Here is a 13,331-nt window from a genome sequence, read left to right as displayed (position 1 = left end):
GCACTCGCAAGCACAGTGTAAGCTTATTCAGTGACAGACCACTTCTATCAAGAAATATTAATCTTATCTCAGTCTGATTGTGCTAATAAATCCCATACTTGATGATATTGCTTTCAGAAACACACATCAGCAGTGCATCCCTTTATACTATCCCCTCTAGGGGAAATCGATGCGTCTTAATGACAGATCATTAGTTGCTCTGTAAAGGGGAACAGTTTTAATGGAAACAACTCAGTCCTACCTAAGAACATAGTGATACAAAATGAAGTTACTGACCTGTTTGCCTCACCTTTTGCCTAGATATTTTTGTTCTTCTGATTTTGCCTTTGACATGGCCTCTCCCTCCCTCCAACATATCTGTTGAATTTGCCTTTTAAGTTTTATATATGTAATTATTTTAAATATAATCCTACAACTTAATTTAAATATAATGCCTCCTTTTCCATGCTCTCCACCAGTTCCAGATTTCCTACTCTTTCCTTCAGTTTTGCTAACCCAGCAATGATGTAATACAAGTAATGCATACCCTAGACATTCAGGCTTTTAATTAGTCATTGGTTATTGTTACACACCGTTTCTTCACAAGTTGTTTATGGTTATTATACATACTGTTTTGTTAAATTGCATATTTTTTGAGAATACTGCATTTAATCATACCTGGTACCTTCCAGCCTCAATATGTGCAGGTGCAACAACCAGGGTATATAGATGCTACTTTTAAGGAACACCTGTATACCATTTTTTTTCACCCAGTTGCTCAATTAGGCAATCAGTTGGGAGCGGTGTGTAGCAATAAATTATAAAAAATCAGGGTAGGATCATCATTCTAAATATAGGAATTTCACACTGACAGACTTTTGTTGTTATTAATTTTTTATTATATATTTTTTTTCCTGTATCCATTGTGAGTAAACTTCCACTTTAGGCACTGCTTTAGGCAAAAACAATCAGGAAGGTTCTCCTACCACTATCCAAGAACAGAAATCTAAAGGCAAATTGCAGCTGTTTGCTGGGTTTTGTGTTTTAGTTGCTTCATACTGATATGCCAACAAGACCCCAGCACTGTTGTTACAACAATTAAAATGTCTTTGTTTTCATGGCCATTTGATGACCATTTCATTGGCTTGTAGAAATCCTTATACAGTTGGTGTACAAGCCTTATTCAGGGAGTAGATGTCATTTAACCTTAGGTTATTTTAGGGACAAAGTCTACCAATTAGGTAGTGCTCCTATAATAGAATCCCCCATAAGGATGACTGCCTTTAAAAGTCCAAAATATGAGTGGGATGGCAAGCTTTACTTTGTCTGGACACCTTGCAACAAATTCCACAGCATTAGCTGTTTTGATAGATTTAATCTGCATTGTGTATTTGCAGTGAATACACACAAAATCAATTAGGCATACAAATTACTCAGTCATATTTTTACCCATATTTAGATTTAATTATTGCACTAGAATTCATTGCACCAATTGCAGAAGCAATTAAGTAACAAGAGTGAAATCTATTCTGTACAGAAAAAAAAATCAGCATTCAACAACTGATAGTTGCATCTACAGTCCTGGAGGCATTTGGATTTAGACTCCAGCCATTTTGTGTTTAACCAAAACCAAGCAGAACAAATTCAGACTGAATCATTGCTTCTGTTTTCAACAAATCAAAAACAAAAATAAAAATAAATAAGCATGAAAAACCCGGTGGAATTTCACAACATCTCACTACAAGAGCAAAAGAAAAGTACCTGTTTTTGCCTGTGTGACTATATGTGTGTGATTTGTGTGTGTAAGTGAGTGGGATTGTTTTGTTGTTTTTTGTATTTTGTATTTCTTATACATAATTTAGGTTTGTCAAAATCTATAATTTTTAAATGTTAAAAGTGTTCAATGTACACAATTAGTTTGTTTTCTAATATTTTTTTTCTCCCACTTTTTCACTTTCTGTCCCTATTCCTTTCTCTTCAGGCTCTGCTCTGCAGCGTCGCTGGCTAGTTTTCCAACTCCTGATGCAGGTGTGGCTGGCGGCAAATCCATCACTCAGTGAGCGTCAGTGCCCCAAGAGTTGTCGCTGTGATGGAAAAATTGTGTATTGTGAGTCAAGCGCCTTTCGTGACGTCCCTAAAAACCTCTCAGGAGGCTGTGAGGGCCTATCATTGCGGTACAACAGCCTCTCCAGTCTTCGTGCAGGCCAGTTTGTTGGCCTCAACCACCTTATATGGCTCTACTTGGACCATAATTACATTGCCTCTGTGGATGGAATGGCCTTCCAGGGGATCCGAAGGCTTAAAGAGCTGATTCTAAGTTCGAACAAGATCACAATGCTTCATAACACCACATTCCACCCTGTCCCTAATTTGCGTAATCTGGACCTGTCATACAATAAACTGCAAGCCTTGCAGCCTGGGCAGTTCCAAGGTTTACGGAAACTCCTCAGTCTTCACATACGCTCAAATTCTTTAAAAATCATCCCAATGCGTCTGTTCCAAGACTGCAGAAATCTTGAATTTCTTGATCTGGGTTACAACCGTCTGCGAAGTATCACTCGCAATGCATTTTCAGGCCTTGTCAAACTCACTGAGCTGCACCTGGAGCACAATCAGTTCTCCAAAATCAACTTCTCTCACTTTCCTCGCCTCTACAATTTGCGGGCTCTTTACCTGCAGTGGAATCGTATTCGCTCAATGAGCCAGGGGCTTACGTGGATCTGGGCCTCTGTCCAGAAGCTGGATTTGTCAGGAAATGAGCTGACAGAAGTAGATGCCATGGTTTACCAATGCTTACCAAACCTGCAAACTCTCAACTTGGACTCCAACAAGCTGTCCAATGTTTCTCAGGAGGCAGTTGATGCTTGGATCTCCTTGACTATGATTAGTTTAGCTGGAAATGTATGGGACTGTAGCCCCACCATCTGTCCTCTGGTGGGCTGGCTAAGAAACTTTAGAGGGGCAAAGGAGACAACCATGATTTGTGCCTCTCCCAAGAAAGCCCAAGGAGAGAAAGTTATGGATGCTGTTGACGCCTTTGGTGTTTGTCAATCAAACCAGGCAACAACACTCACAGTGAGTATTCCTTCGAACCTATCCAGCAACCCAGTTCAAACAATGCATAACCCATCTATTCTGGCTTTACCAACTAGCTCTGGAAAGAGAGCTGAGGGATCCCTTAGAGGTCCTACATCATTAGCGGTTACCCCACCAGTTGCACTTCCTCCAGAGCAAGACCTGGAGCCTGTGTCCTTCCATAAGATTGTGGCCGGAAGTGTTGCTCTTTTTCTTTCTGTTGCAATGATTCTATTGGTAATCTACGTATCATGGAAACGCTATCCTAACAGTGTCAAGCAGCTGCAAGAGCACTCAGCAGCAGCACGCAAACGTCGCAAGAAACCTAGAGAGACAGAGCGCACCCTTAGCTCTCCCCTGCAGGAGTATTATGTGGACTACAAACCCAACAATTCTGAGGCCATGGATGTGCTTGTCAATGGAACTGGACCATGCACGTATACCATCTCAGGCTCCCGAGAATGCGAGGTATGACTAACACTATTGTCACTCCTTTAAAGCTAACCTTTTTTTATATTGAGTCATTCTGAGGTAATTATTTGCACTGATTTTATTGGTAATAGGTCTGCTGCTAGATTGTCTCAAGAGCAGGTTAGGCAAATACTTTGTACCCATGAATCACTACTGAAGGAAGCAGAGATGGTTTTAACATCACTTTTTGTGTTACAAGATATGACTTGTTTTCCAGTGATTATTTCTATATTCACTCAAACACTAATCTCTAATGGTATGCAAATATTGGTTTTGTCACTGAACTGTATAGAAACATGGATAAATGAGAGTGATTGCATGTCATGTGCAGTATATACTTGAGCTTGTGCTATGCGGTTTGCAATACAGCTTTAATAGTTCTTCAATTTTCTTTTTTCTTGCTTGCATGTCACACATTTTCTGCTTTGTGTGTTTGCTCTGCTGATTTTTAATATTTTTTTTATGTTTTGTTTTTGTTTGTTTGTTTGTTTAGCATTCTTTTCCCCATTTTTGTGGGGGAAAAAAAAGAAAGAATTACTTCTAGGGACCAGATGTGAATGCTAATCATGTTTCTTTCACTGAACGGAGCTTCCTCAGAGCAAATAACTTCACACTTTTCTTTGACAGAGCTATGACTCAAGACAGTTGTTTAAAAATCTCATAGTCCCCCAACAGCATTGCTGTTCAGCTTTTCTTTTCTCCTCTTTCATACTGTCTGGCTGAAGTTACTCACTTGTTTACTCACTTGCTAAATTGATTAGTCAGGCATAAACCAAAATGAATACTTTTACTGGCCGCTGACACTTTAATTCACATGGAGGGTAAGGGAAAAAAATGTATTTGTCACACGCAGACAGAAACAGCCTTTGATAGTCCTTAAAGGAGTGGGAATCCTTTGAAATGTTTTGTACACAGGGAAGTGATTTTCTCCAAAACAGTATTTACACACTACATCAAAACTGGGATACTGTGTTTTCCTTTTGCTTTCACTTACCCTTGTCTTATGTGCTTGACATACTGTTAAAATGTTGGGTAAACCTCTTATTATACTGCAGTTTAAACCCAGATTTCCTAAACAACATACACATTTTATAGCACAATCTAGAGAAATGCGTTCATGATTCCTGAAGTATCTCAAACTCATTAAAACTCTAGATTTCAGTTACTCCTGTTTTTTTTTTTTTTTTTTGGGGGGGGTCATTATTTTTTAATTATTAATTTTTCTATGAAATAATTCTTTCTGGCCCTGGAGAAATGCATGTTTCAACAGCAAGGACGTGTACCCAGATATCAGCATTTTTCTTTTCCTCATTTCAGTTACTGACCATCTGGCTTCCTTGGAGGCAGGTCACTTGGTGATATGTAATACTTGCAGGTAGCTCTCACCGGTGTAATTATAAAACAGGAGCACAAATCATAGATGCCATTGTCTCGTTGGTTGCCCTTCACTTCCCCATTGAGTTTTTGAACAGCTCATTTAAGCCTATCATACTGCTTTATGTTGAGTGAAAATTTTGTGATACTTCAAATTAGTCATGCACCCACTGCACCACCAACTGGTAGATGGAATCGGACAATTTTCAGCTTGACCAGTGGCTGGCCAGTGCCACAATATTATAAAATATTTTATAAAATAACTTTCAATTCTACCAAAAATTAGAAAATAAACATTTTGCATTTTGTTAATCATAGTTCTTAGAAATCCCAGTACTTGCCAACACTGAAATTGGCAGGTCAGAGCTTTACAAAAATTGCAAACTGGAACATTTGCAGAAAACTGCAATCTGCCTGTTTCTTTTAAGTAATAATGCATTATAGTAGAGAAATATTAGGCTACATTAAAGGAGACCTATAATGCTTCCTTGAACAAGTCAGGATAGGTCTGTGGGCTATACAAAACATGTTCATTAAATTTAATACACAAAACACTCTCAGATATTGAGATTTCACCTGATCAGTTCTGCCTGTTTTAAGCTCATTTCAGAATGAGCGGTTTTAGGGCTACGTCACTATTATGCAAATAAGTTGCTGTTGGCCACGCCCCCCAAATGAGTGCCCTGTCTCAAAACATAAAAACTCTCTGAATGATTAAATGCTGCGGAACAGACACATTTTTATCGTTATTAATTCAAACTCTGAGGATTCTGACTTTGTGAAAAAAACTAGCAGAACAAACGTGACAGTCTTCTTGTAATGAAGTGGGTGGAGTTTCACTTGGGTTGCTAGGTGAGGGGCTGTGCTCAAATTGGGGTTGCTAGGTAAAATCAATAAATAACCAAATAACTGCAATTTATTATTGTCAAAACATATCAAGTCATTGATATAATGTAACTTGTAAAAAATGTCATATATTATTTCAACCACAAATTAAGTCAAATTTAAATTTAAGACTTGACGAGCATTTTCAAGCATCCTTTGTATTGTCTTTGTTTTTGTTTTTTTTTGTTTGTTTTGTTTTTTGTCTGTTTCTTTATTTGTTTTTTAATTCTTGAAATAAATCTTGTCTTGCCTTATCTGTCCTCCCTTACCTGGGAAAAAAAGCAGTGTTAAGTTGAGACAGGAGCAATCCGTCAGAAGTCCAGAAAGTCTTGAGTTCATCTCAGAATGTGCACCAATCTTGTTTCTACATTTTGTTGCTTTTGCATAGACATAAATCACCAGACAGAACATGGCAGCACTTGCCTCACTCTGTCCACTTTGGAATCTTACTTCCACTCTTCAAGCTTGAGTATCTAACAACTTATGTCCGTTTATCACTAAGCAGGAATTTCCTTTTCTTCCTGTGTCACTCCTCTCCTTACTCACATTTGCATTCTGTACCTTGGTGTATCACGACCCTTTCACATGATTGTTCTTTATCATCTCCCAGGTCTATTTGACATGAATTGGAGTTAGGTAACCCTTATTTATTTATTTTTTTGCTTCATGATCTACCTGAAAATAATGCAGTCCTCACTTTCCTGAGTTACTTCAGTCAGATTACTCTCTCTCTCTCTCTCTCTCTCTCTCTCTCTCTCTCTCTCTCTCTCTCTCTCTCTCTCTATCTATCTATCTCTGTCATTTTATTCTTCCTTTGATCTGTTCAGTTGTAGCTGCAGTGGACTCCACCTGATCTCATGTCTGATGTCACCTTTTTATGTGTCAGAACATCACATTGTGCCTCTTGGCACTTTTTTTTTCCATTACATTTTGTAACCTGGCAACACTACATGATAACACATGTATTATTTCTTTTGTTTGTCTTACTCTTGTGTTATGTTCTCTATGAATTATACATTGTCATGTGTCTAGTAACACTATCTATGTCCTTCACTTTAGATATGGTATTTGCCAGACTATTATGTCAGATTAATGTAAACTGGTTTAAATTTTATAGTCAGTTCTGAACCTTTTTTATGCCCTTTAGACTCTATCTTTCCACTGTCAGAAGTTTCCAAATGCCAATAACTGAAGAACGCCAAGTGAATGCAAAAAAAAAGTCTTCAGAAAAGCAATGCAGAGTTGTTTCTGCTAAATATACACTTCTTTTGATTTTACTTTTTTTACACTCCTTCAAAGTTTGATGTTTTATGTTTTATGTATTGTTTTTGTTTGGTTTAAAATCCCTGCTTAGCTCTTTTGATTAATTCTTGACAATATTTTTGATGCAGCTATTGTAATCATGCCATGCTAAGTCCAAGTTCAAATCATACTCTTTTTGTGAAAAAATGACGCATCCAAACAGTGAACTGTATTATTTTTTGTTCCCTGCAGAGCCATCTTTAAGAAACATTAACAACATACATATGCAGCATGAAAACCTTTTTTTTTGTCTCTCCTGTTTTTATGCTTTGATTGCCAGAAAAGATGTACCTATAGTTTATTTTTTTTATTTTTGTTGCTCTTTTTTTCTATTAGTTTGATTGACTAAATATATTAAAAAAAGAAAAAAATAATTCTGAAAAAGTTGGAACATTGTGTAAAATGCTAATTAAAACAAAATACATTGATCTTCAAATATAAACCCATATTTTATTTGCAAGGGAACATACGAAATATATCAATTGTTAAAACAAAAAAATACATTTTTTATATATATATATATATATATATATATATATATATATATATATATATATATATACATATGATAACTTTAAATGAAGTGGAAAACAGTTTTGTTTTCTGGGTCACGGGTACCTGGTGCCTAACTCCAGCACTCACTGGGCGAGAGGTGGGGGACACCCTATATATTCCCATTAAAATTCTCCACAATGACAACATGTGGCCTCTGTTAGGTGCATTTTTAAGCCTTTCTAGGAAACAATTATATTTCTTCCATCATTTTTATTTGGATTAAGTTTTACTACTATTTGACATGTTCACTAAAATTCTAAAAGATGATGACAACTAAAGTAAACATTTGTTCTTTTGTTTGTTTTATGTTCAGGCAGTTTTAGGAAAACTGAACGTACATAATGTGTTTTTTTTTTTTTGAGGGGGTTGTTGTTTTTGTAATTCATTTATTTATTTGTTTGTTTGTTTTTTTATTTTTAGTCTTTTTTTTGTTCCTCTGTTGTCAGAGGTCGTGATGTCAAACTGTTAATTGCTTAGACAAAGTTAACACAAACACTAGAGGACTGGCCAAGGGCAAATTAGTTGTCTGTAATTCAGTGGGGAGGTTCAACTTTCTTTCTGCAACTGTCTTTAGTCTAGAATAAGCCATGTGGGAGTCTTCAAACACGCACTGATGCGCAATGTGAGAAAACATGTCTGTGATTCGCTAATCCTGTCTGTTTCACACTCCGGTTCCATGCTGCTGCTTTCTGCTCTGCTGTTTGATCCATGCTTAATGAGGGTGGGAGATCACTATTACAGCAATTACATTACCTGGAAAAGAGGCAAGACCAATTTTCTTTTTCTCATAGTTTTTGTAAAGTATTACAATACACCTTGGTTACTTTTGTTTGGTTTGGCAGTTTTTGTTATTTTATTTATTTATTTATTTTATTTTTTTCAATCACTTGTTCTCTCTTTCACTTGCCAAGCAATTATTTCTTTTTTCCCCTTTTTGTTTCAGTTTCAAAGACATTTTTCAAAGCTGTGCTCATTTGTTATACCAAGTTTTTTCTTTTGTGTTATTCCCCCAAACCTGTTTCAATATCTGCTGATTAAATGGACCTATTTCAAGCTGCCCTTCAATAAGTATGATAAAAATAGTTTGACATATTGTAACTGTTTGTGAGAGAATAAACAGCAGAAAATGGTATCATCCTTCAGCTGCATCTCAGATTGGCCTTTATCTGGATGTCTCCTCATTTTGAGAATCTATTTACATCTATTAAAATTATGCTTTTTTATGGCTCTAAACTATTATTTTTCTAAAATTAAATTAACACTTAGTTCTTCACTGTAGGTGTGTGAGCAAATGACTTTAAATGAAATGTATGTTAGTGTGCACTGCTAGAAAGACAAATCTATTGACATGCTTTTAGTCCCATTTTTTATTTGCATTTCATTTTCAGTAAAGATTACCAGCTGCACTATTCTTCTCTTTGTCACAAAAAATGCTTGTGAAATCATTGAGCATGAAAAACTTAAAGATTGATTACCTTGCATCTAAACATATGGTTCTTACATTAGCACATATGTGCATGGCTGCAGAGCTGTAAAATGAAAAAGAATAAAGAAACCAACAAACAAAAAGAGCCTCCAATAGACCCCCACCCACCCTTTTCTTTAATTGGAAGAACCACTTGGAAAAGCAGTGCAATAGAAATGTTAGAAATGTTCCTTTTCATTAGACAATGATGTGCTATTTAACATATCGACAATGAATCATGTATAACTGGACTGTCATCTTTTCATAATGTTGCTGTCAGTGGGAAACTCTTGAGCTTTCCAGGGTTCATTTTATATTTTCTAATAATCGGTTTCTTGGGGTTTCATGTTAAGACTCATACTCAGAATTCATGACTACATTTTTCAAAGAAATAAGTTCTTAATTTATATCTCCAGGAATGAGTTGTTATAGTTGTGCAACTTGTCCTAATTAGCCAACCAATGTATTTAAAAGGCGCTGTCCAAAAAGAGAGGGTGGAGGTTTGTCTCTGCAGTCCTGTGTGGGTGGATAGAGCATGAAAACTCAAACCAATCTCAAAGATTTGTTTCCCCTCTAAAGGATTTTTTAAAGCTATTTTAATCTCTTGCTCATTAAGCAACAATATTTTTGTCTCACCATCTACAGAATAGTCAAGATATTGGTTGTTATTTCAAGATGAGAATTTTGCTTTTTGTATTATTTTCAGAACTTGTAAGAATCAACACTTCAGTTTATCCCGTTTCCAGTTTTCCAACTCTCTATTTAAATGTCTTTCTCTGGTGAGGGTATAAAAAAACTTAAATTTTTAACATTTTAGGTTTAGCCCTTGTCATTTAAGTCATAATCCTGCTATTCATCTAGTTTACGTACTAAAACAAATTGCATGCCAGAGCTCAGGTAAAGAATATATAAAGCAAATGTTAAATTCTAATCACATTACCTCCTGTAAAATAGGCACCCTTCACAAAGCTGAGGATTGTTTGTGATTTTGTTGGTTTTGACAGTATTTTGGTCATACAGGCTGGCATTCTGAGTTCAAGTGGAAGACAGGTAGGGAGCGAAACACCTGGCAGAGCAGTGCGTTCAACACTATTGAGCAGTCGACAGGCCTACTGGAGAAGTGCTTAGAAGGCCAGAGGAATCCGACAATCATCCAGACTGGTCAGCTAGATTGGCAGGCATCTGTCCACAAAGACACAGCTGCCTTTGTCCATAGACAGCTGTCCATCCTCAAAAACTTCAAAGCCTTTCTTCATACTTATTTATTTTATTTTAAAGATTTTTTTGAGTATTAAATATGTCAGGTGAAATGGACAACAGGCTTGCAGTTCTCCTGAAGATGTTGCAATGGCCAGTCAAAACACAGAACAAAGCATGCCTGAAAAGTTGTGGTGAGAACTTTAAAACTAGAATGTCAGTGATCCTCAATGAACTTTAGTAAAATAATGTAGAGTGTCATAAAATACCCCCACAGCTAGTTATTTATGATTACATCTCAAAGTTTTTTAATCGCAAAGTGTACAACATGCTGTTAACCAGCTGCTTCTGTGCCTTCTTTCTTTCTTTCTTTCTTTCTTTCTTTCTTTCTTTCTTTCTTTCTTTCTTTCTTTCTTTCTTTCTTTCTTTCTTTCTTTCTTTCTTTCTTTCTTTCTTTCTTTCTTTCTTTCTTTCTTTCTTTCTTTCTTTCTTTCTTTCTTTCTTTCTTTCTTTCTTTCTTATTATGTTTATTGGAACTATATCTGAAGTGCACAAGTTTGAGCTAGTCATTTTGTACTTATTACACAAGTAAGATGTGTAGCAAGGACAATACAACCTAACGTTGCACATTCAGTCTTGTACTGGAAGGACATCTCAAATTTAAAACATAATAATAATCTAATAGAGTGTGGGTGAGTGGAATACATTATTTATTTTTCAAATCTCTTTAAACTTTTTTCCTGCAAGTAGGTGTAGGGGAGGAGTAGGTTGCCTCCATGTTCTGCATCGTATCTGAGCAGCAAACAGTATAACCTTCATCTCTGCAACCAGGCTATTCTTGGAGTTTTCTTTTAGTTGTGCCATCTGTTTCTTTTAAAGCTCTTTTTCTTTGCTGTGTCAAGCACATATTAGCCTATTTTTAGTTAATTACTTGTCTCTGACAACCTCCAGCATCCCACTCACAATGCTCTTAGTCCATAAACCTGATGCAGTTGGTCTTCTTTTGCAGGACTTTTTTTTTTACCCTTTTGTGACTCATGACTCTTATCCAGCAGCATTATTTTAGCATTTGAATAATTTTCATGTATCTGGAATGCTACAGACATTATATGAACATATATATTTTTAAAAGTCGTATTTAATTTGCATTTCCATTATTCACAGAACAAAAGAACAATAGAATAACATACCACAATGCTTTATTGTATATCATTTGTGAAAAACAGGAGGAGAAAGGTTTGCCTTTGTATTGTACACGTTTCTCTCCATTACTTATCGCAAGTAGAACCTGCCTTACATTGAACTAAGGCACATGATATCAGTGTCATTAAATTTGAGACCATCTTTAACAGTAAAATATTACATTCCCTCCTATTGATTGGATTAGGGTATAATAAAAGCTCTGTATTGACAAAGCTGACAATGGATATGTAGCCGATTGATTGTGCCCTGAGCGAGTGAGGCTACTTACAGACCAGGGCCCATTTCTAAATAATACAATGACTACCTCATGAAATGTGAAAATGATCACAGATAATGATAATCAGAAAATGAAGACAAATCTCAGCTAAGCTTTGTGTCCTTTATACATAATGTCATTTGATACTTTGTGATTTTTACAATGATGGATATGTTCACACATTTTCATTGTTTAAAAAGAAATGTTTATTTCATTTATTTTTTTATTTTTATTTTTCATGTTTTGAGATGAGGCAAATAGGGGAAAATGTATTCTCGAACCCCTTCCTTTTCTATGTATTTTGTCATAAACAAGGATATTAATCATCCTATTTATCTATTCATTCATACATTCACTCATCTATTCATCTTACCTGACTAGGTTTTGGTATATACGCATAAAGACTGAGTCTGTAGCAGAAAATGTATGCATTAGCAACACAACTCAAGTCTCTTCCTCACTCTTGAGCTATGTCTCTTTTTTTCCTTTCTGGAACAGCCAGCCTTTTATCTTTTTTGAAGTGCTTGTATGCAGTAAAGTACTTTTTTCTCTCTGGAAACCTTTCATTTAAAATTTTGCCTTAACTTTTATTTTGCGATATGATTATTGTTTTTAAAGACACAACAGGAACCTATCATTGTGACACTCATTCTTATGTCTACATGTTAAAAAAAATACTTGGCAAAATATTCTCCTTATACATTATCATTAGACGTATCTTGAATATCATCAGGAGATAATTCAATACCCAGTTTTTCTTTTGAATGTCCAAACTAGCAGACCCTAAAAACCACCAATCCAATAGGATATAAGTGTATTTGAAAATACTTATTTTGAGAATTTATGGAAAAAAACAAACAAACAAAAAACAAACAAACAAACAAACAAGGCAAAGAACCAAAGCAATCTATCATTCCTCAGCCAAATCAAGTCCTTACATGCAAAATTTGGCATGTCAGATTTGGTGATGCTGCAACCACATTTACCTAAAATTATTATTATTATTATTATTATTATTATTATTATTATTATTATTATTATTATTATTATTATTATTATTATTATTTCATTCAGTAAACTACCAAAGTACAGCTAATTTGTTCAGTAGTAGTACAATATGTAAGAAGTATCATGATAAAACAGGTGCATGCCTTTATAATGACTCACAGTGTAGAAGACTGGGCATGCCCTTAATGTTCTAAATCAAATGGATGTTTTTGTGGCACAGGTTATGTTCAAAACCTGATTTAATTCTCGCAATGTTATCAAATACTTGAACAGCTGTAAACATATCACTCAAAGGATTTTACTTAATAGAACTGAATATATGTTTGCTTTGCACCAAACAAGTGCTTGGTTACTTTCAAAACATAAAAACAATACTTGAGTCAGTTCAGCGCTGGATCAGTGCTAGGAAAAAATTGTGGTTTAGTTTAAAATACACTGTCTATTTTTACTTGATGCATTGAAAACAGATACTGAAGGCTTCCCCCTGCATTGATCAGCACACCATGGAGTTCTGAAAGTCGGAGTAAATAGTGGCACTGGAGTGAGAACAGAAACTGAATT

General features: G+C 35.6%; 1 protein-coding gene across 1 annotated transcript in view; it reads left to right on the top strand.

Moving 5' to 3' along the window:
- The window catches only part of LOC108241414 (leucine-rich repeat transmembrane neuronal protein 4), a 92,786-nt gene that overhangs the window by 5,148 nt on the left and 74,307 nt on the right, over positions 1 to 13,331 (top strand). The window contains exon 2 of the mRNA XM_017425535.3: positions 1,961 to 3,522. Coding sequence (XP_017281024.1) covers positions 1,961 to 3,522 — 1,562 coding nt within the window. The remainder of the gene's footprint in view (positions 1 to 1,960; positions 3,523 to 13,331) is intronic.

Source organism: Kryptolebias marmoratus, linkage group LG14 (assembly GCF_001649575.2).
Source record: "Kryptolebias marmoratus isolate JLee-2015 linkage group LG14, ASM164957v2, whole genome shotgun sequence".
NCBI lineage: Eukaryota > Metazoa > Chordata > Actinopteri > Cyprinodontiformes > Rivulidae > Kryptolebias > Kryptolebias marmoratus.
This window is presented reverse-complemented; position numbering and strand designations above follow the sequence as displayed.